We start from the raw sequence: 19657 nt of genomic DNA, 5'->3' as shown, positions 1-19657 counted from the left end.
AACATCCCAAAGAATATGCAATATTTAGAAGATATTGTTATTTATGTTTTAAGAGCATTTAACGAACAATTGATCCATTTTAAAGCTCTTTTACTGATATAATGGGATATATATATATATATATATATATATATATATATATATATATATATATATTATATATATATTATATGACTGATTCTGGTTGACATCATGTATACCACCTAAAAATTATTTTATAATCTGGGAACTCAAAGCAATGTGTCATAATCTTTTTAGGTGCCTCAAAGATAATATTTTTCAGTGATAGAGTCGTAACCTTGCCATCTTCCATTTTTTTAAAATCTGAAACTTCGTCGCTGGCGCGGGTTGAGTCGCTTTAGATGACTCATTCAGTTTATGTTGCTTGGTGTGACTCGGTCTCTTGATTTCCTCTTATATCGGCATTCTCCGTCTTCCCAAGCGAATTCATATTAAAGACACCATCCTCAGATTTTTCTTGCACCCACACCCATTAGTATTTCTTCTCAACAACTTTTTTGTCAGCCAAAAGTTTTCACTGGGTCAAAAAAAGTTCCGGCTTGAGCCGGACCATAATTAAAATTAAAACCATCTTATTGTAAAAAAAAAGATATCCGAATTTTCGGATAAATCTATAAAAGTAGCATTCCTATACTATATATTCCGTGATTTATGTTTATAAATTTCAAACTTCATTTTTTGAAAACAATTTCAGTTTTTACAGTCAAGGTAAAGCGCTCATACAGCTTGAACGGCGATCTTTTACTTGTTCTGCGGAAGGTAAAGAGAGTGTTCAAGGATGCGATTGGAGAATTTGATGTCAAAGAATTAGCAAATGTGAAGGTCATTATCAAGGGAGGTGACTCGTGTTCTTGTGGGGAGACTATCCAGAGACGTGAACGGTATTTGTTGATGGGGAGAATGGAGGATGACGGCATAGTTGTGACGTATATTATCCCTGCATCAAATACAGAATATCGGAAAGGTGTGAGAACCATCCAGAAAAAGAACGCCTGTATTGCCCAAACCTGGTCTAATTTTCTGAAGGCATTAAATCTTTAATGGATATGCTACCTTTAGTAATATAAAATGGCTTCTTTGTACCCAAAAGTTTGTAGACAAAGAGTGATTGGTGCCCTATCTTGCCAGATATCAAAGAATGTATCGGGTTTGTCATCGAATTGGCTATGAACTTGAAATGAGAAAATATTTCTTTCTTTGTAAATAAAACAAAAATTATAATCGATTTATACTTCCATCTCGTGGACATGAGATTAATAAACATATGCGTCATAAAAACAAATTGCAAGTTGTTGATTGTATTAGGAACTACTCACACAATGTTGTGAGCTGAAAATTAGGATAAAATGAAAAAAAAAACAAAAAACAAAAAAAAAAAAACAACACACAACTACACAAATATATATATATAATATATATATATATATATATATATATATATATATATATATATATATATATATATATATAAAACAAAGCAAAACTAGAGGTCTTATATAGTGCAATATCCACTAAATGTGCTCAATGTGCTTTACAAAGGGTCCCAAACCAACAGCAACACGTAACATGTAGAAAGGGATATGACGCCCGTCAGGCGATATTACAAATTTATTTGGACAGAGACAACGCTATTAAGGGCCAGGTACTTATTTTACACGGAGTACTGTTAGAGAATGTGAGTATAGGGTCTTATCCAATGACTCAACTATGCGCCGAGCAAGCTTGAACCCAGGACCTTCATATCCGAAAGCGAGTGTCATACCACAAGACCACATAACCGCACAAACTGGTAGTCATGAGAGCGACAACAACAGAAACACCAAGACACAAGTGTACAGAATCAACAACAACTCCAAGAAGGCCTGGATCGGTAGAACCAGAACCGGCAGTACTCCTACAAGTAGTTATGTCTTATTCACTAAATCCCTCGATTAAAATTCATTTCCGATATATTAAAATTTTGTTAACATCTGAGAGTGCGTAAACTTCTTTGCATTCTACGTAATGGTGGCGTAATGGTGGTGGTGGTGGTGATGATGATGATGATGATGATGATGATGATGATGATGATGATGATGATGATGATGATGATGATGATGCCCTCAAGGTTATCAGAAGAACTGTTTGGCAGGAATAGGTCTTCGCAACTTTGAAATGTATGGTTCAGTGTTGTCAAGCAGCAAGTAAATAGTGCTTGGTTTCATCCGAATGTATTTTAAGCACTGTTCTTCATCATTCAGCACTTCATCTACAAGGTGGTAGAACTCGCCGTATGTTTCTCTCTTCTGGTGGATACTATGAACCCAAAATCTTCGCCTGCGATAACGACGTTTCTGTTTTAAACAGTACAAAATAGTCAAGATCTCCGCATCCATATTTCCTCAAATTATGCGCTGGAACGGGCACGGAACGGGGAAAGAAAGGGGACGGAACGGGCGATAGAACGTCGCCAGTCCAGCGACCGTCCGCTTTTTCTACGGATAGGCGACAGGTTAGCCACGGGTTGAGCACGGGTTGGGTACGAAACGGCGACGTGCTGACGACGGGCTAACTCTGTTTGAACCCTAAGCATGAACGGAGTGAATATCCAACCCGCTGCCAGATGGCTTCGGCCATCCTGGGCTCCACACTTCTAGAGCATCACGATCAAGTCCAGGAACGAATCTCAATGGCAATTCCACGTCGCCCTGGGAGGCACCACGAGCTAAATCATGAAATTGAGGAATGGGGTCCCTCGGGGATCTGTTCTGGCGCCAATGTTGTTGTATGGTATATTAGCGACATGCAGAATACTTCCTCTCTGAGGCTGGGATACGCAGACGACTGGGCGCTCGTTACTCAAAGTAAAGTGTCGACCCGTTTCGAGAGCGTACTCAAACCAGTCTCAAATCACACTTTTACACGTGGTACCTGAAGATGAACACTTCCAAAACCTTGACCACTACGTTTCAGCTATGCAGTGGCTGGCACAGCCAATAAACTGAACGTCCTCGTCAGGGACCAGCTTCTCCCATACCAGCCGAATCTAAAGTACCCGGAGGTTACGCTGGACCGCAGCCTCACCCAATGGTGCACCTCTAAGGAGTTGCCCGGAAGATAGAGAAAAGCCGGACAGAGCTGAATATACGAGATGGAAGTCGGTTTGGGAGAATTCAATTCCTCGAGGGGGCGGGACATCGACTCCTCGAAACTGGGGGAGAAGTTGCAAGGCTTTTCCATCAGCAAGAGGAGACACTGGGTCGCAGTCATTCGGCTTCGGTCGAGAACCTCACGGCACTCTCAATTCATCAGTGGGGACTTGCCATCTGTCCAACGTGTACCCGCTGTGGTCAAGAGCTCGAAACCGCAGAGCATCTAGTTAAACGGTGCGTTGTGATGAAGCTTCCGTGCGGGTTCGCTTTTTTATTGCTAATGACTCAAAAGACTCCTCCCGATTTATGAAAGTTTCCATAATACGGTAGTATAATAAGTAAAAAAGTGACACCCTGCAGAATTTGTGATTGCCCGGTCCAGACATAAGCGCTATGGTCTTATTTATAAAGTGCAGAAACTTTGCAAATAAACGGAAAAAACAGATTAATTCTAATCGAACAGTGGAACACAAAGGCAGAATCTGCGAACAACCGGTCCAGACATAAGCGTTATGGTCTTATTTATAAAATCTAGAAACTTTGCAAATAAACGGATAAAATAGAGATTAATTCGATTCGAAAAGTGGAACACAAAAGCAGAATTTGCGAATGCCCGGTCCAGACATAAGCGTTATGGTCTTATTAATAAAATGCAGAAACTTTGCAAATAAACGGATAGACTAGATATTAATTCGATTCGAAAAGTGGAACACAAAAGCAGAATTTGCGAATGCCCGGTCCAGACATAAGCGCTATGGTCTTATTTATAAAGTGCAGAAACTTTGCAAATAAACGGAAAAAATAGAGATTAATTCTAATCGAACAGTGGGACACAAAGGCAGAATTTGCGAACAACTGGTCCAGACATAAGCGTTATGGTCTTATTTATAAAGTGCAGAAAATTTGCAAATAAACGGATAAGATAGAGATATATTCGATTCGAAAAGTGGAACACAAAAGCAGAATTTGTGAATACCCGGTCCAGGCATAAGCGTCATGGTCTTGTTTAAATGAAACAATGCCATTTAAAAAAATATATGGTCAATGAGTAATTAAGCTAAATATGCGGAGTTCAAATAGATAATTTGATCTGTGAATTATTTTTATAATTAGCTGTTTTTATTCTCCATCATTTAGGTTATGTGATTAAGTTTATAATTGAAATACAAACTTTATCTCACTTATCAATGTTTTGCAATAAAGGAGAGTGTGAGTGAACCTGAGCAAAGGAAATTATTTGAGAGAGTGATATTTATCATGCTTTTCAGTTTGTAGTTGAATTCTAGAATGGATTCTTTATAGTTCTCATTGATTGTATGTCAGTCTTTAGGACACCGATTACCCTAATGCGGCCACAATTTACAATGTGACGGCCACAAGCCCGTTAAACACAGAGTGGGGTATTGTTGTTTGCAAGTAATGCTATGGTTTTAATAGGATATCTGTCTCCTATTAAAATACATTCCTGTGTTGGATTTTGGATTAAATTCATGTCTTCTTCGGATTTTGGGATATTTAATTTTCATGGATTGTGATTGTGATTTTCAAGACTATTAATGTAAGTAAATGCCCAAATAGATATTTTTATTCATTTATTCTTTATTTATTTTTTTTAGTTTTGTTTTGTTTTGAAGCATTTATTATAAGAAATATTGTACATATGCACTTATACACCAAAGACTATATCCTTTCAACTGCTTATTATTATTATTATTATTATTATTATTATTATTATTATTATTATTATTATTATTATTATTATTATTATTATTATTATTATTATTATTATTATTATATTGATAATAATAATAATAATAATAATAATAATAATAATAATAATAATAATAATAATAATAATAATAATAATAATAATAATAATAATAATAATAATAATAATAATAATAGTAATAATAATTAATAATAATAAGTGCATTGAGTGAAATCCCAATCATGGTTGCCCAAATAAAACTGGCGCTAGAATCCCGACTACCTGTCTAAACGAATGTTGTTTGTACGATACATACTAACTACACGTTCAATATCGGGGGCAGAAAATATACGTTTGGTTTTATGAAATTAAAACAGTAGTCCCACATTGTTCTTTGATGTTATTTGTGGTTGCATTTGCTTTGAAACTTACACATTATATTGTGTTACATTGTTTACAAAATATTTCTGGTACTCGTATGCATGTGTAGTCAACGGACCACCGGTCAATCGTGTTCTTTATTATTTTATTATTAATTTTGGCTTGACATCTTACATATGTGAATTTGACAGGTTGTTATGGATGGTAATTATAACATTAAGTGATTTTTAAACATTTTTACGGCGTTTTAAATGTCTTTCTTGCATTCATTGCCGAGCACCTCCACTTTTCTGTTACTATTTTAACGATCAGCTGATTTTCTCTTGCCTCCCCTTTAATTTCGCGGACTTTTTTCAGAACGAGGCGTGGGAGTGGCTAATTGATCTTGATCACTTTCGTTTTTCTTCTGTTTTTATCGGCAAGACACCCGACACTTGGCGGTATTATATAATATAATATTGTGGCTGCGGCTATTCGGACTCGAGTCTGAACAGTCCCAATGGCTATTTGGACTCATATTCCAATGCACATGTGCAATCAACAAATTATTTGGACTATGTAGTCTTCTGTGGCAGTATATTTATGTTTTACAGTTTTATTTTACGCAGTGGCAGTGCTTGGGCTTGATGAGTGCTTCCAAGACCAAGAATGTGAGAAAATATCTAAATATGCTTTATACTTATACTACTATTTACAATTTCAAGATCTTCTAATTTAAAAAAAAAATAATTAAAGGTCAGCTGAAAGAAAAGCCTTACCTGTTACTGTTACGTTCATCAATGTTGTAAATAAAAGGGTATTCATGGAAGTTGGCATTCGGAGATATTAATATTATTTGAAGTGACTATTCAATTCTCATCCGACTCATCCTGCCTGGATGAGAATAGAAGTAGTGGCACCTTCTCACTATTCTCACCCCCTAGCCCCCGCCCCTCCTCGCTACTCTCACCACAGATTAGTCTGTGCTCTCACCCAATCATCATCTCTCACAGGACTGCTTTTTTTTTAGTGATACTGGACGTAAGGAGAGGAACATACTCAACGAACACCTTGCATTCAGCGAACAGACTAGACCCCCCCCCTTTTTTTTTTTCATCGACTTTAGTAAAATACCTCTTATTGAACCAACTAATCTCAGAGCCAACCTCAGATTCATTTAACCAGTAGTAGTATTTGGCAAAATCACTTTTTAAATGTTCCTATTTTCTACTGAGACATACAGTTGAACTTCAAAGAACTATCGTCAATTCAATTGACAAGAAACGGAGGCGGAGTATAGAAGAATGGAGAATACCTCAGGCCTCACACTTACACCCCACCATGTGTTAGGGGTGAGGCAGGAGTGTCATTCAATATTAGAGTTTCAAAGTTTATTCAATCTTAGGCTTTCGCCAATAAATAAATCACTCAATTTGATGACAACATATGAAAGTGGGAAAAAAAAGAAAGGTATATGGATCAGAGCTCTCTCCTAGGTTGGGAGAGAAATAAACTGATGATGGGGGGGGGGGGGGGGGGGGGGGGGGGGGTGACCCACAAACAACCGAGGTGGTGGTTGTAGGGGAAACTATTGATACGAGATCAAAGTCAAAGAGAAAAAGCCTCCGGCACTTGGATGGTGGAAGTTTTTTATTTTCTGTAAATTGCTTTTAATGTTATTTAGCAATATAAATAGTGGAAGACAAACATATATTTATTTATTGTGTATAAAAATGTTTAAAATGTTTTTACTGAATTTCAACATCCAGGCAATGTCTTTGGTATCCTATCACCCCTTGCATTAATGGGCTCGTAATGCCAACCAAATGTCTTGTGATGGCGTAGCTTGTCGGTCGTGAGAGAGAGAGAGAGAGATTAACTCCTGTATACACAGATTTCCAACATGATTCTCATATCTCAAGCAATCCAATCTAAATTCTAAATGTATGACATATATGTTCACCCTCCTTACGTCCATTACCACTAAAAGCAGTCACACGAGAGATGATGATGATCAGGTGAGAATATTGGGAGGGGGGGGGGGGGCTAAGCTGACTCTACCTGTTGGTACAGGGGTGAGATAGCGAGAAGGGGCGGCGGCTAGGCTACCCTACCTGTTGGAAAATACAGGGGTGAGTTATATTCTCACCCAGGATGAGAGGTCGAATGTTTTTTCTGTTCTCACCCAGGATGAGAACCTTCTTCTTCTTCTAGGTTCCATGCCTGGTCCAGGCTTCGGATACTGCATGAATTATCTCTCTCCATTCCTCCCTGTCTCTTGCCTTTTCAAACAGCTCTTGGATTGTTAGGCTGGTGAAGCCCTTCAGTTGGTCTATGAGTGTTTTTCTTTGTCTCCCCGGGCGCGTTTACCAGGTATTTTTCCACAACTTGCCAGGTATTCATTCTTATCTTCCTTACTATGTGTCCGAAAAGGATAGTTGTCGATCCACTATTAAGGGCATGAGAATAGGGGCAGCCAAATCGCAGATTGCTCGGAATTTCAAAGTATTGAAGTTGAAGTGTTTTTAGACAAGTTTTTTAAGATGAGTTTTTAGATAACTTGATTTTTCTGCTCTGTTAGGTATTGCCCTCATATATAGGTTACAAGGCAGAGTATTAAAGAACTATATTGTTTTTTAATTTCATTCTTTCTTTTCTTTTCTTATTCAGCAAAGTTTGCCTACTACTTGATGAGTATAAATGTGAATAGCTGAAAGACATGGTTGAAGAGTGGTTTGCCAGCTCAGCAGGGGATGACGATTTTCAGACATCACTGTTTGTGTTGGGCCATGTCATTTTCATTCACACAAAGATGTTCTTATTAAACACTGTGACTACTTCAAGGCTATGTTTTCATCTCACATGGAAGAAAATACTCAAAATATTATTACAATCAAATTGATAGAAAAGAATCCATTTGAGATTCTTCTTCATGGATTTTACTCAGGACATCTGTCTTTGACAATTGATAATATTTTTGAAGTGACACTTGCAGCTCATATTCTTCAAGTTTCAGCTGCCATTTTTAAACAGTGTTGTGATTTTATGAAATCTATAATTAACCCTCAAAATTGTTTTGAGATTCTTCACTTTTCTCAATATCATAATGTGCAAGAAATATACAATGCATCAAGAAGATATTGTAATATCTACTTCAGTACATTGTCCAAAGAAGAGTCTTTTCTGAATCTCACATTAGATCAGGTAGTGACTTACCTGTCTGATGAGTTTCTAATTGCTGAGGGAGAATTATCAAGAATATTAGCTTTGAATGGATGGTGTGAGTTTAACAGATTTTCTGAGATTGGAATACTTCAGGAGGCTGTTTGTAAAATTATTCAATGCACAAATGACTCTTTGCCGCTTTGTCATGAGATTGCAAACAGACTGGCAAAGCAGGAGAAACTTGATGACCAATTTCTGGTAAGAATAAATCTTAACACATTAACTATCTGGCAAGTCATTTTTGTATCTTGTCTTGTTAGTCGAGTGATATTATATATGCGCAGTAATTGGGTGGATGCAAATGAAAGCAAATATCAGCTCCAGTGTCAGATCCATATTTATGTGACATTATCTCCCACAATTCAAGTGTGAAGGTGTACATGGCTATAGGCAATAAGCAATTATGAGCATTTATATATTATAAGGCAGCTCCATTGATTCAGTGTGCTGAGGGTACTTCATAATGCAGCATTCATTATTACTTCAACAGGCCTCATGGTGCCAAATTTGGATGCCAGTCGTTTAACTTAGATGTCTAAGTTGTAATAATACTGTGACACTAACCATTACTGCCTATAGCGAGGTACTCATCCACCACACCTTGGTTGAGTGGGGTAATGTGCTTTAACCAAGTACACAATGTTTTTGCCAGAGTTTTGAAATCAATACTCAATTTTTTCCATCCAGTTAATGACAAGTCACCATTGCTTGCATTTGCACTTGCATTTTTATTTTTTTAAAGCTGAGATAACATGTTGCTGAGCCTCTGTTGGATATTGCAGGAATGTTAATATGAATATAAGGCTTTCAACAATCGATGCATTATGTATGAAATAAAAATTTGGGGCCATCAGGGCAGCTGGGGTAATGGGGGGAAACGTTGCAAAGATGAATCAAGAAGTGCACAATATAATTGTGTATATATATATGGGTATGGTTTTCATTTTCTAAGAACAGAAATGATTTAAATGTGCATCAGCGTATTTCCTTGAAGACGAACAGCTTTTTGTGAAGATTTTTAAAAAATCTATGAGACATTCATGTAAATAGACGTAATCAGGATTGTTTTCTGTATGGTGATTAAAGGCCCATTGTCACTGATTGCCTTAAACAACTAGATTGAAGCGAAATAATATTGGAAGTGGTAGAGGTTAATTCCATTTCAGTCCATATTTTTGAAGTCATATCAGACTAAACTATCCATTGAATTATTTTATTAAAACCCGTTTCATCTTAAAATTCTTTTCTTCTTTTTTTTTTCTTTTTTTTTAAATAATAAATTCATGCAGAGGGAAAACCGACATTTTTGATGTCTGATTTACTCCAATGAGACCAAACACAATGTGCTCTTTATTACATTCTTTTAGTGCATATGAGTTTCATTTCTTTGCAGCCTGAGTAATCTATGTGTATGTCTTTTCCTGTCTAGGTTTCCTTTAATACAAGAATTTTGAACCAAGAGCTGATGATGTTTTGGGCTCTTTTGTCAAACTCCAAAGAGGAGGGATTGGTTGATGTGATTAAACTCTCTGACCTGTCTGATGGTAACAACGATGTGCAGGGTGTGAAATTTGATTCTATGACTGACATTGTCGAAAAACCAGGGTTTGACTTAGGATCTGCTGTTTGTTGTAAAGGTGATTTTTCATTTTAAAAGTTTTAATGTAGTTTCAATATATTTCTATTCTTATTCAAAATTTGAATGACACCGCACTGGATGATTTCTACAGGGTGTCCAGCGAGGTCGGATAAGTCGGATAAAGTCGGATTTTTTACCTTAAGGTCGGATTGGTAGGAAAAAGTCGGATAATTGCACCCGAGGTCGGATTTTTTGCCGTGGCAAGCATTTTCCTCAAAACCACAAAATCACCATTATGTCTTATGTCATATTTTGACACCTGTGCTCAGTCTCTTGAAATTTGGTGACGGTCCGTTTTTATGACGTCGGGCCAGACAGAATGGCGCCAGATCCCACAATTGATACAGAAGACCAGTGGTGTTCTTTGATTAACTGGCTGAGGGTTGAATGGGAAGGGAAGGACAAATGGGTCCGGATTTTTTCTCCGTTGTATGTACCTATTGCCTTTTTTAATACCCCCCCCCCCCCCCCCTCTCTCTTTCCCTCTCTCTCTCTCTTCTCTCTCTCTCTCTCTCTCTCTCTCTCTCTCTCTCTCTCTCTTCTCTTCTCTCTCTCCTCTCTCTCCTCTTTTCGTATAATCATCTGGTTATACAGAGATAATAATATATTATTAGAATAAAGCAATGGTGGTTGGCTTAATTTACTCTTCTTTCTTTTTACCTTTGGGCTATGGCTTTAAATTTGAGAGATTATTGGGTTTTATTTAAGCTGAATAACCACTGTGTTTCGGTAACAAAGATATTGTAGCCTGCTTTATGAAGTAAAAATCAAAACAAAGCAACACTTTCTGGCCTTTTATTTGAATAGCATTGTAGGCCTTTTACATATGGAAAGGACAATTCATTAAATGTTTACAAAAGTAAATTTATGTCTAATAATAAGAATGGATTTATACTACTTATAGTAATATATTAAATAATACTAATACAAAACTATGTTCCTGTTATTTTTACACTTTGCTTGTGTTTGCCCGATGGATGGAGACATTTTCCTCCTTTTTGACAAATTGCTATTATTATCACTGAATAAAAAACACTCACCAAAACCACTACATCAACATCTCTACCACCACTACTATTACAACCACCACCACCACATCATCATCTCTACCACCACCACTACTACTACAAATAACACCACATCATCCCTACCACCACTACTGCTACAACTACCACTACATCATCATTCCTACCACAACTACTACAACCACCACCACACAATAATCTCTAAGACCACCACTACTACAACCACCACCACATCATCAACCCTACTACAACCACCACCACAGCATCGTTCCTACCACCACTACTACTACAATCACCACCACATCATCATCCCTACCACCACTACCACATCATCCCTACCACCACTACTACTACAACCACCACCACATCATAAACCCTACTACCACTACTACAACCACCACCACATCATCATCCCTACCACCACTACTACTACAACAACCAACACATCATCATTCCTACCACAGCTACTACAACCACCACCACGCAATCATCCATACGACCACTACTACTACTACAATCACTACTACCACATCATCCCTATCACCACTTCTACTACAACCATCACATCATCATCCCTACTACAACCACCAAATGTTTGAATTACACTTTCAACTTTTGAAATTCCACCGAGTCGTGTCAGAAATTGCTGCAAGACAAATTTTAGATCGCATCTCAGTAAATTTGAGTGAAATTCAAATTTATAGGTTATGGTCGCATGGATGGGTCATGATCTTCACGATGAAAAATTTCCTCCTTTTTTGTGACCAGTCATTCTCACCCCTGCTTTTAAATTGCTTGGTAGGATTTTTAAGTCTGATAATCTGCTGGACACCCTGTTTCTATATAGATAGGGATATGTGCTTTAAGTTTAAGGTTCAGGGTCGTTAGCATAATTTTTCTTTAATATCACACCGCTTAAATAATAGGAAAAAAAATACTCAATAGAACTTTTAAATACAAGTTGTTTTTTTTTTTTAATTGAGCATTTATATAGCGCAATATCCACTAAACGTGCTCAATGCGCTTTACAAGAGGTCCTCAGCAGACATGACGCCTGTTAGGCAATATTACATTTTTTTTTTCAGAAACAGCATAGTGTCAGGCAATTGGGGTGGCAATTTCATAAGTAGGATGGAAATGAATTTTGCCTCTGCCATTCCAATTTCAGGGAAATGAATAGGTGATTGGGAAATTCAAGGCTTGGCAAGGAAGAATTCTACCACCCTGTATGAGTGGTCTCCTTCAATGTGTTGGTCAATCATTATGAAGTGAAAGTGCCTTTGTCAGGATCCCTTGTGATTGGGAAGTCGTATGAATTTGTTTCTGTCTCTATGACATGATAATTCTTTTCTTGTAAATCATTTGACAGTTGTTCTTTGCTTTCAAAGTTAGATTACTGTACTGTAATGCTCATTTACAGGCAGGTCGCCATACCTGTGCACTATTCCTGGTTACCTGTGTAGTAAAGGATCAATTTTAAAGCCTGTGTTTACCTTTACCTTGAAGACCCTGTCTATCCTTTTTTTAATTCATTAAAATGTAGTGTCCACATCTCGTATTCATACCTGATTCTACAAAATTAATTTTCTTTCTATTAAAAAGCACTAGATTGTTACTTTTGACCATTTGTGTGGAACACCATATCACACATAGCATTTGGAAAAAGAGATCTATTAAATCCTTAACTATTCCTTGAAAACCAGAGTTCAAGAGTCTTTTAGTACATGAGTATCAGCGCTGTATAAATAAAATTAAAAAGTTTAAAGTTTTTATCCATATACATCAGAACGGGATTCTTTCTGATATCTGAGTGGTACTTTACTTTTCAGTTGTCTCACCCTTAGCAAAGAAGTTACCTTTTCTTCTGTGTAAAAAGAAATAAATTTCTTTTTAACATTTTCTTTGGAATATCAAATCTTTGATTCACATAAATGCCATGTAGATATTTTTCATTGTGTGTTTTAAAAATAATTTTTCAGAACAATATGTTTATGTATGTGGTGGAGGCCCAAATTTTGGACGCATGGATTGGATACGTGACATTTGGAGATTCAGTGCTTTAGATGATGGTTATCGATGGAAAGCAATTGGAAAACTTCCTCATCCATTGAGGTATCATGTGATGATTCCCATTGGCACCAAACTCTACATTTTTGGCGGGTTTGGAAAGTTTCGCTCCAAGAATTGCAATCTAGAAAGTTTTGATATTATGACTGGTGAGGATTCATTCTTTTTAATTTTTGTGTCACAAAGTGATGGGGAAGTCACCATTTATAGTTTTACTAAAATTAGATATCTTATCAGTTATTTTTATTTTTTTTTAAATAAATTGTTTAGCAATAATATATATGTCGCAGTGAAATGGCTTTATAGTCTTTATTTATCTGTATAGGACTTTCCAACAAAAACAAAAAGTAAACGTTGTTTGAGTGTTGTTTAAACAAAAGTGAACTGTCTTATCTTAAAACTAATTCAATGTACATTTTTAAAAAACAGTCAATAAATATTATCTTTTGAAAAGTTTTTTCCAGTCTAATCTAAGGGATAATAAATATAGAGATTCAAGCAAACTCACCCTTTTTATAGATTTTAAGGACCAGTGAATGCTGCATCATTTTTAACTCACTTGGGACACATCTTGTAAATATACAGGACCAATCACCGGCCGTGTAGACTAATACAGTGTAAATGCAGGTTCACACATCATGAAAATTATTTTCATTTTTTAAGTGCATGCGGGACTCGTATTCCATGTTGGTTAAACATTTTACCATTGAGTGGTGAAAGGGCAGTATTGGTATTCGATTATTAGTTTTAATTTTATAGATATTTAAAGCAAGTCAGTTGAGGAGTGCAGAGAATCAATATAACAGATAGAGTGGTGCAATTTATTTTTTTAATCAAACTAATTAAGTATCAAATTTCATTAAGATACAACAATATCAATAACTTGTTTTTTAAACACCCTAAAAAAAAACAATTCTTCAACGCCTGTCGAAAAAGAATAACCTCAATCTCAAGAGAGTTAATCATGCATGCATATGGCACCATTTACAACGGCGAAAATTAGGTCAACAAAAACACACATTATCCACTTTACATAAGTAATGCATATTTAAATAGGATGGCCTTCAATTTCTCTCTTAAGACTGGTAGAGTATAAATGTCTGAGGCTTCATGATAAGCTGTTCTAGAATACAAAGCTGAAATAAAATGTTTTCTCTCTTGCTTTAATCTGATTTTGGAAATTCCAATGTTAAGACGATTTAAGACTGTTGAGGCGGTGGGGGCTGCATGAATCCTGAGATTGTAAAAATACTATTTAAAAAGGTGAAAATGGAGAGGCTTCGGATGGGAACAGTACAGACAATGGACGTTTCGGGTACAAACCCTTTTCATGTGTGAGTTTGCATTGACAATTTGGATTGATGATAATGCTCAGTTGTTTTGGGGTTGTTTTTTTTGTTTGATTTTCATTATTTGCTAAATTTATGTAATTTTAATTGCCATCGGTGATTTTTTGTCTGTATTTTAGTTGGTTTAGCATGACATCTCTATTTTGTTCTCATTCAATCCAAATGGTTACTGGACATCCGAGACCTAATGTTATTCAAACACCTCTCTAGCCGTAATCATTTTTTTGTTTTTCTTGTGCTGGTGTCCTATATTTGACTATCATCTGTAAAAAAAATGAGATATGTGTGGTTGTAATTGTTGATTATTTCATAAAGTGTGATCATTGTATACAATATGAACAGAACATGACCCAGTAAAGCCTTGAGGAACTTCAACTTGATATTTGTTTATTGTGAGCAAATATTTTTGATGGAGTTTCAAATCATTTTAATGATATGCCTGTCATGCTGAATTTGATATGGAGTATTTCTAGAAGGGTATTTTATTAAATACCTTGGAAAGTCAAGAAGGATTAATATATCACAGCGGGTGGTTGGATGGGAGCATCACCCTTGAATCATATACCTATGATGTTCGCATGGGTGTACGATCCGATAGTGATGTCGTTTCTTCTTCTCTTTACTAGCCTATCCTGCTTCTTTGGTTTGTGATTGTATTTTTTGACAGGGGATATTTTTTTTTCTGTAAATCTTCTGCCTGTTTGTTCTTGGTTATTTAAAATTAGCTTATGATATCTTTAGGTTATGATTTTGATTTACATTTGTACTATTTTTGTTAGATTGCTTGTTTTTTGTTTCAGCGGTCTCTCATATAACCTCAATTATGTTGGAAGAGACCTAAAGCAACAAACAAAAAAAAAAAAAAGATTAATGTATCACTGCTGTGAGTGTCAGTTTGATTTTCTTTAAAATGTTATGATTGCAGCAGTTTTTGCAGGTTATTTTTTGTAATGTGTGTGTCGGTTGCTGAAGTTCCAGGACCTTGAGAAAAATAACAAGTTGGATAATAACTTCTGGATTAAGTCCTTGTTTTGTTTGTTTTTTTTAAAGTAGAGGCTATGCTAGAGCTGTTTTAAACTTTGTGACAAAGAAAATGACAATAAGATGATTTTAACAACTGGCGATAAATATAATTAAAAATAAAATTCTTTTCAGCAATGCCTATTGTTTTATTGATGCTTCCTGTAGATTTAGTTTTTCTTTTAGTTGTTTTCATCATCATAATATTCAAGTTTCTGCTCAGTTATAGAATCAGTTTACAATCTTTTAATAATGGTGCCACGTTTTCTTATTTTTCAGACGCTTGGAGTCAGCATGCGCATGTTCCAACTTGGGAGATAAAGCCAATTGCAACATTCCACCAGCAGACTATGTATTACATCTGTCGTGATTGGAACATTTATGCTTATGACACCAAGTCAAATGAATGGACTCATCTTGAGGCCATTGATCCTATACATAGTATTACTTCAGATCCAAGTCAACCATTTTATCCTGGTGACACTAAGTATGGCAAGCCATTGTCTTGTTTCATATGGCCTTCTAAACAGGGTTCTCGTGAAGTTAAATTAATAATTTTATCTCAAGGAAGTCATATTCAAACTAATACTTTTACCATTTCTAAGAATTCAAAATCTTTCTATTGCCGAGAGCCTGAACTTAAACACAATGAGCCGGACACAAAAACTCATACATTTTTAGCCTCCTGTGCTCTTGGAAATAAAATTCTTGTACTCTTCAAGAAACTTGGTACTAAAGATATGGATGGAGGAGATGAGTCTGATTCCGATGACAGAAAAGTGAAGGAATGTACTCCTTTAAATGTTATGTATTTTTTCCCTGAATCTGGTGAATTGAAAGAAGGGTTCCAAATCAACAATGTGGTTAAGACACAGTCCGTTGTAGCTGTGCCTCTTGTTCCTAAAACATTTAAAATCTTATCAAATACACTCATGAACAAAGATGGAGAAGACAGATTTGATTTTGCTTCATCATTATGATATTTAGTTTTGTGAAACATTTGTAATTTACAGTCCACAATTAAATAAAATCTGTAAATACCACCAATTTGGGTCAGGATTTATTTGTTGAAATGTTATTTTGATCACCTGTTTTAATCTGGTAATATATTGGTGTGTATCAGGCTGTAGAAATTGGAATTTAATGTCAAAATTATCAGATTTACATTTTGTTTTTCTTCATTAAAAAAAAAACTCTTATTAAGATTGATTAGTCTCATCATAATACATATAAGCATATATTAATTCTACAGTGCAGTCCAGATTATTTGAATACTTGATGAATCAAATTTCTGAGAAAACGAACAACTCTTGATGTAATTGATTTTCCCCCTCTTTATCTATATAAATTGAAAATGGTTAAATTGAACTCGAACACTCGCCTCCCTTTTAACTTGAAATCGAATTGTGCCCACAGGGATTTTAATAATCCTGATATAAGCTGCCACTGTAAACTGCTTCTTTGTTCTCCCTTCCAACTTGAAAATATCCACTTGCACTACAATCATGGCATGGCCTCATGCGTGCGATACCCCCATCCACCCTCACCCCCTCTCTCTCAGGGATTATATTTTACCATTGTAGCACATTGTTCTGCGAGCTTCAAAGTGAATGAAACTGACTCCACCTCCCTACCTTGCTACACTGCAATTGGCAACTCAAAGCAAACATCACCCCCCAAACTCACCAAACAATCTGCCCCCCCCCCCCCCCTTCACACACACATTTCCTTTCTCTCTTCTTGATAACACATACTGCGGGGCCTCAGTGATGATACTCACAAAAAGTCAAAAAGGAGGAAAAGTCTCGGAAAAACGGAAAACTCACCTAGAACATTCTTGCACCACAGGAAAGTAGGCAGGATGACTTCTTTTGAGTACTTTAAGAGTACTATGTGTTTTGGGCCTCTTTCTAGGTGGGGGCCCAACCTGTTTGGATTGCTTCTTTATATGAAGCTTATAGAGGCTGTTTTAATTGCCTTCTCCCGGACTGCCTTTGCTTGCTTTTTTGTTTCCGCCTTTACAACTGCTTGATCAAACATTTGTCTTTTTCTTTCCTTTTCCTCTTTCTGTTTTTGCAACTCAGCATGATACTTGCTGCAAGATTTTTTAATGCAACTTATCAGGACAGGATCAATTTCACTGTGATCTATGTCTTTTCTTTTGAAGCATTCCAGGGCAGTGGCATTCCTTGCTTTCAAAGAATACTTCACCGTCTGTATGACAGAGAATGTTGAAATATTCATGTTGCCACACTTGTCTTTAAGAATATCCTTCATTTTAGAAAAGGAACCCTCTACCTGTGGGCCATGAAATATGGATAAGCAAGCCTTAGCCAGCTTTTGAAGAATAGGAAAGTCACTATTTCTATTCCACCACAAATCAACCCTTTCCCCATTAAAGTCCTTGGTTATGACAAAATTTTTTATTTCCACCAAAACAAGTTCCATTTCCGTTTGAGATAAATAATGCCCAATCTGAGGAGGAAAACCGAGGAAAGGAAAGAAAACCGCGGATCCGCGGAAAAGTATCATCACTGGGGCCTATTATGCATCGGCTCTCCCCTACTCTTCTAGATAACACACCATGCGATCTGTTATGTCTTATATCTTAAGTAGGCTATGCATTGGACAAAACTCTTTTTCTCAACAAAACACAGTTCTCAATACGTAGGTAACGTTCACAGACTCTAGAGAGTAAATAATCTCTATTCTGTGATTGGGCAAAACTTCTCCACTCTTTCTCTCACCACTAGCACTACCAGCGTGCACGTGATAGGTTGTTTGATGACAATACTAGTACAGTATCAGTCTCGTCTCAGCATCTCATTCTGTGGTCATTAGCACTTAGTCTAACCTATTCATTTGCTTATTTTCTTTATGGAATATCTTTACACCATCATGGTGAAAAGAAAACACAATTTTTTGACAATCGAAATGAAATCAAAGTTATTGGAAGACGTTGACAAAAGTCAACAACCACGGAAGAAAAATATGGCATCCAAGCAAACACTTTGTCAACTATCGTAAAGAAAAAGTACCCATTTAGTGGCACTGACAAACTCGCCCCTCAATCCTAATAAGAAGAGACAGAGGCTGAGCAAACACGAGGGCATTGACGAAGGTTTAAACAGGCAAGAGCACAGGGAGCCCCAATAAATGAGCTGGCCAAAGAATTTGGCATTGATTTCAGCCTGGATCAGATTTGCTTTACAAGTTCAAGCATCGTCATGCGATTGTATAAAACTGTGAGTGGAGTGTCAGTCTTAGTTGATGACAAAATCGTTGAAGAATGGAGCATGACTGTTTTGGCAAATCTATTGAATGAATTCTGCCCAGATGATATATTTAATGCAGATGAAACAGGATTATTCTTCAATTGCCTGTCAGTGTCAGACAAAATTTCAATTTTAAAGGCTCTGTGTGTGCAGGAGGAAAGAAAGCAAAGACAAGATTGACAGTCCTTGTGGCAGCAAACATGTCAGGAACAGAAAAACTGCCTTTATTTGTCATTGGCAAGTCAGGAAGGCCAAGATGTTATCATAAACATAAAAAAGCTTCCAGTAGAATATACAGCGAACTGCAAGGCTTGGGTGACAGCCAAGATATTTGAGGCGTGGATGCAAAAACTTGATAGGAAATTTCAACTAAAAGGAAGGAGTGTGGCCTTGGTACTTGACAACTGTCAAGCGCACCCAAACATACTCAACCTAAAAGCAGTGAAATTAGTGTTTTTGCATCCCAATACTAAAAACAAAACTGGAATTTTTATTTAGCGCAATATCCACTAAACATGCTCAAAGAGTTTTACAAAGGGTCCCTGACCAACAGCAACATGTTAGGTGAAATTACATTTTTTCCCGACATAGACAGCACTTTTAACGACCAGGTATTCATTTTACGGTGAGAGAATTTGAATAAAGAACCTTTTCCAAGGACTCAACTATGCGCGTAGTGAGGCTCAAACCCAGGACCTTTCTATCCAAAAGCGATTGTTATACCACTAGACCACATAGCCACATGACTACCAGCAAGAGCCAACCTTGTGACCAGGGAATAATAGCCAGTTTCAAGAACCTGTACAGAAAATCCGTTGTGCAGGGATATCTTGTCCT

General features: G+C 36.6%; 2 protein-coding genes across 4 annotated transcripts in view; both read left to right on the top strand.

Annotated features, from left to right (window-relative positions):
- Positions 1-1303, top strand: part of LOC144961183 (low-density lipoprotein receptor-related protein 5-like) — a 35834-nt gene extending 34531 nt beyond the window's left edge. For both annotated transcript variants that reach the window (XM_078894475.1, XM_078894471.1), the window contains exon 15: positions 716-1303. In XM_078894475.1, the coding sequence (XP_078750601.1) occupies positions 716-1062 (347 nt within the window). In that variant the 3' untranslated portion in view covers positions 1063-1303. The remainder of the gene's footprint in view (positions 1-715) is intronic.
- A 4329-nt stretch (positions 1304-5632) lies between these two features.
- Positions 5633-16592, top strand: LOC144961168 (kelch repeat and BTB domain-containing protein 8-like). 2 transcript variants are annotated; one of them, XM_078894465.1, is made up of 6 exons: positions 5639-5681; positions 5856-5891; positions 7891-8643; positions 9875-10082; positions 13089-13325; positions 15825-16592. In XM_078894465.1, the coding sequence occupies exons 3-6, from the start codon at positions 8068-8070 to the stop codon at positions 16523-16525; spliced, it is 1722 nt and encodes a 573-aa protein (XP_078750591.1). In that variant the 5' UTR covers positions 5639-5681; positions 5856-5891; positions 7891-8067; the 3' UTR covers positions 16526-16592. The 2 variants fall into 2 exon arrangements, with proteins under 2 accessions (XP_078750584.1, XP_078750591.1); XM_078894458.1 differs by lacking the exon at positions 5856-5891 and having other exon boundaries at positions 5633-5681.
- The last annotated feature ends 3065 nt before the right edge of the window (positions 16593-19657 follow it).

This window comes from Berghia stephanieae, chromosome 1 (genome assembly GCF_034508935.2).
Source record: "Berghia stephanieae isolate SIO BIC M18660-M18661 chromosome 1, UCSD_Bste_1.3, whole genome shotgun sequence".
NCBI lineage: Eukaryota > Metazoa > Mollusca > Gastropoda > Nudibranchia > Aeolidiidae > Berghia > Berghia stephanieae.
Note: the sequence above shows the minus strand (reverse complement) of the source record. Positions and strands in the feature narration are given on the sequence as shown.

Coding starts and splice junctions, on each gene's coding strand:
- LOC144961168 (XM_078894458.1), top strand. CDS start 8,068: ATGTTTTCATCTCACATGGAAGAAAATACTCAAAATATTATTACAATC. Junction 8,644..9,874: donor AACTTGATGACCAATTTCTG/GTAAGAATAAAT, acceptor TTTCCTGTCTAG/GTTTCCTTTAATACAAGAAT. Junction 10,083..13,088: donor ATCTGCTGTTTGTTGTAAAG/GTGATTTTTCAT, acceptor ATAATTTTTCAG/AACAATATGTTTATGTATGT.